The sequence below is a fragment of the Lygodium microphyllum genome, chromosome 17 (genome assembly GCF_053477565.2).
Source record: "Lygodium microphyllum isolate KBCC chromosome 17, Lygodium_microphyllum_v1.1.10, whole genome shotgun sequence".
NCBI classification, from domain to species: domain Eukaryota; kingdom Viridiplantae; phylum Streptophyta; class Polypodiopsida; order Schizaeales; family Lygodiaceae; genus Lygodium; species Lygodium microphyllum.
The window spans coordinates 78,452,369-78,456,835 of record NC_141151.1 but is presented as its reverse complement, the minus strand read 5'-3'; the positions used below and the strand labels follow the sequence as shown (position 1 = coordinate 78,456,835).

The following is a 4,467-nucleotide window of genomic DNA, read 5'->3' as shown; positions in this document are numbered from 1 at the left end:
AGACAAAGTAGCATCCAATGGTAAGATCACTACTAATGTCAAGGTATCCAAGCTCCAATATCAGCTCAAAAGCATTTCATACTGGGTATTTAGCATTGATGACATACATTCAATAGGTATCCTATAAAGCATCAAAAAGCATGAAGCATAAACTTTTCCCTAATAAATGCTTACCAACCCACAACAACAGTAGAATAATGGTCAAAATTGAGCAAATAGGAGCTCAAAACATCCCACAAGGAATCTTAATACATTTGCCAAGCATCCTTCGAGTGTCTAGCATCAAATGAGCATCCTAGAAAGCACATACAAGCTTCAAACTGTAAAGATATATGGTTGTCCATGTTTTATGATAGCAGGTTGTCTTAAGTATCTAGCCACAAACTGAAGTTGATAAGCTCAAAGATCAATGTCAATGTCAATGACCAATGCTAAGAGGCTTTACCCAATGCCCAAGAGTGTTGTCCAAGTGCTAGAAGTAGGCTACACAAGAGAGTGCAACTGCTAGAAGTCAATAACAAGGGGCTAAAAAGCCACGTAGGACACACTCAATCTACTTTACTAGTTGGGTTGAACCAATGCTAAATATGACCCTTAGAAGATCCTGAGGTAAGCTAAAACCACCTTGGAGCAAGCTAAGATCACAACATGCCTTGAGAAGGGGAAACCATGGTTGCCTTGAAACAATAAGTTGTAGGTATTATCACCAGTTGAAGTAATGGTGGATGAAGCTCCTCGATGATGGCCTTGATACCAGTTGAAGGGAGAAGCCTGAGTAAGAGCATGGGCTAGCAGAAGTAATGGAGGAGTGAGCTATGGTAGATGCAACAAGAGAGCAAGAGAGAGACTCAAGATGTGGAAACTCCAACAGAGTCATAATGTGTGACCAACCTTCCCTTATTCAAATGTTAGTGAAAGAATAAAGAATGAAGTGGCAATGATGAGCACTCACCACTTGCAGTGTATATGTGTGCAGGTATTGTTAACATAGTAATACATGGACAAGGTAGGCATAGGCACCCTTACCCCCGACACATTCACTATACTAAATTTGAACTCCCAATTAGACTTCATGCTTGCTTAATTATTTGCCATTGAATCCATTTGAGTTTGTAAGGATGCCAAGCATAGACTAACGAACACAGATTCAACTTAAAATTGACTGATATTAAGAGCTATTCATACAATGCATGAAGAAAATATAAGGGACCTATTCATAATAACAACACCACCTTAGATCATTTTGGAATTTCAAGGCATTAATACACTGGAAAATATTTTTTTATTCTTGACATCGAGAGATCCTTCTAAGCATCATATATGTGCTTATGTTAAGGCACTTATGTGCCCTATCTCATAACTTGACATATGAGTAGAAAAATGGTAGAAAGATATCTTCCAATGTCTCTTAAAAACAGTTGCAATTGTGCAAGTAAAAGAGCAAGTGTCTTCTTGGTTGCCCTTTGCACCTAAATGTGTGCCTTGTTTGTTGTGCATTTCTATGATTATCTAATGTTCTCAGTAGGCTTTCCTTTTGCCTAGTGTTGGTGACTTACTTAGTGCTATGTGATTTTATGAGTAGATTGCCATCAAGTGCCTAGGTGCCCCTTTACTTGCCCATTGCCGTTGAATAGCCTACACACATGAAGGTTCTTGCAAAGAAATGAGCAAGCAATGAATTCTTATAAATGCCTAATTTTGTGCACATGGGAGAAAGATAAGCTTATTTAGGGGGTAGCCATCTCCTTTTATGTACACACTTTTAGTTTGCTAGACTAACAAAATTGTGTTGTGTCTTGGATGACAGCTCGAAATAGCCATTATGAGAAAAAACATTCTTTGTTAATCTATCTTGATGAGTGAACCAAAAAGGTTGTGCCACAACATCAAACATAAAGTGAATTCTTCACGAGATGGGTTGGAAGCCCTCATGTGTGGAGTGTAGAAGGATCTTTTGGCTTGTCACCCTAGTGTCCTTTGGGACATTTAAGAACAAGTGGTCTTAGGCTAGTTACACATAAAGGCAAACAACCAATTTTGCAAAAAAGGGAAGTGTCCACCAAGGTATGTGTAACATTTTGACAAGTTCTAGGTTTCATGCTTGGTGAACACTTTTGGACGAGGAAGATCCCCCACCCAACCTGTTGTCCGTGCCCATAGCTCAAAAGGACAACACCATTCACATTAAATATAATTTCAGATTTGCAATGGACCAAAGTCGAATCACTACCAATCACAAATGAGAAGTAGATAGAACTAGTGGGCCAACCAATACATCAACTCATATTGTTGACACTAATGGGCGTGCTCGGGGTGTAATCTAATCTTTCGACGGTTTTCGGGGCGGGCGGGGACTCTCGCCCAGTGTGTAGCCCGGCCTTAGAGCCACTATGTGGCAGCCTAGCTCTAGGAAAGGAAACGGCTACTTTTCGAATATATGATTCTTTGAAAAAAGAACGTTGGCGTCTCTCTCTCTCTCTCTCTCTCTCTCTCTCTGTGTCATTCAGTCTGCAGATTAATGATCAGAATCTAACACAGGCAACCTAGACAAGAAACCCTAAAGGAACTCTGTGTTGGCTTCTCGTCTCTCTCTCTCAGAGTCAGCCGACGATGATCAAAATCTAACACAGGCAGCCTAGACAGGAAACCCTAACAGAAAGCTACAGAGGAAGAAAAGGTATTGCAGATCAAGAGCGCGCCCCGCCATGGGAGGAAGCAGCCAAGAGAAGCTCCTGAATCAGGTGTTCCAGCTCAAGTTCACCTCCAAGAGCCTCGTGCGCCAGGCGAAGAAATGCGAGCAGGAGGAGAAGGCCGAGAAGGTGAAGGTGAAGAAGGCGATCGAGAAGGGGAACATGGACGGGGCTAGGGTTTACGCGCAGAACGCCATCCGGAAGCACAACGAGCAGCTCAACTACCTGCGCCTGGCATCGCGCCTGGACGCTGTCGTGGCGCGCCTCGGGACGCAGGGCAAGATGCAGGCTATCGGGCGCTCCATGGCGGGCATCGTTAAGGCTCTCGACGGCGCCCTGGCCGTCGGCAACATGGAGAAGATCTCGCAGACCATGGACCAGTTCGAGCGCACCTTCGCCAACATGGAGGTCCAGTCGCAGTTCGTCGAGTCCGCGATGGCCGGTTCCTCTTCCCTCGCCTCCCCGGAGGACCAGGTCGGCTCCCTCATGCAGCAGGTGGCCGATGTTTATGGCCTCGAGGTCTCTGTGGGGCTCCCTCACCACGTCTCCATGTCCCTCCCTCTCCCTGCTGCCTCGGCCAAGGAGGCCTCTTCTGCCGCCTCTGCGGCCGCTGTCTCTGAGGACGAGCTCAGCCGCCGTCTTGCGGAGCTCAAGAGCAGGGGCTAGGGCTTCGTCATCCTCTTCTTCCATTATTATAATCAGCAGCAAAGCAGTGATTAGAGGAAAGAGGGGCTAGGGTTTCATTCATTTTCTTTTTTCTGTGCAGGGTTCTACAGTTAATCTTTTGTTGATTCATTACACAGTTAAGTTCTTCCAATTGTGCAGCCTCAATACTGGGAGATTCAGCTATGAGAAATTGGCAGGCGCACACAGCTCTCTCATGCTCAGTCGAAGTGTCTCCAAATGTCCAAATTTGAGTCCAACAAGGTTCATGTCTAGGAATTGTGGGATATGCATCTTTGATTCCTACCCCTCTTTGTCAATATACGTATATCTGTCAATCGCCCCCTCTCTCTCTCTCAATCAATCAATCAATCAATCAATTTGTTAAGCAATATTTGATGTTTTGTAAAGCAATATTTGATGTTGGCGCAGTCCCATGTTGGAATGAAACTAGTGTAGTAGCTCTTCCTCAAATGAACATTTGGTTAGTTTTCATTAGCATCATTAAGCAACTTGTATAGCTCTTCCTTAGTTAAAACCTTTGGTTGATTTTCATTCCTAGTGTTGCTCTTCTTGAATGCAATATCTGTTTGGTTTTCATTGGTAGTGTCACCAAGCAAGATAATCAATATTGCAATGTTCAGTATCTGCCTAATCTTTGAAAGACCTCATCTAAATGCAAACTTGTAATAATGGGATGCTATAAGTCCAACTAAAAGTGTACATGCAATGATGATGGTTGTGGGAACATAATAATGGAAAGTCTAATTGCTAGTCTATAAACTCATATCTCAATTCTTTGATTACATACATATAGGATTCCCAAAATGTACATCCAAGGTCCAATCAAAGTACCTATAAATAATTGCCTAGGTTCCTAGTTAAGAGCTTTTCATATCCCCAAATTGTCCATGCACAGTCCAATCAAAAGTACCTAATAAATAATATTACCTTAAGTTCCTAATGAAGAGCTTTTCTTCTTGGCATCATCTGGAAGGGTCTTTTAAAAATAAAAGCAATGAGTTGAAGCATGTTTTGTTTTATTAGACAAATTCATCATCAAAGCTTGCATGTCAATGAAATGCCCCTTGGAGTTACTCAACCAAGAATTGAA

General features: G+C 42.8%; 1 protein-coding gene across 1 annotated transcript; it reads left to right on the top strand.

Annotated features, from left to right (window-relative positions):
- Positions 1–2,460: 2,460 nt before the first annotated feature.
- On the top strand, positions 2,461–3,810 carry LOC148022070 (ESCRT-related protein CHMP1-like). Its single transcript, XM_087696695.1, has one exon. It carries the CDS (start codon positions 2,706–2,708, stop codon positions 3,354–3,356), a length of 651 nt encoding a protein of 216 aa, XP_087552821.1. The 5' UTR covers positions 2,461–2,705; the 3' UTR covers positions 3,357–3,810.
- Positions 3,811–4,467: the final 657 nt, after the last annotated feature.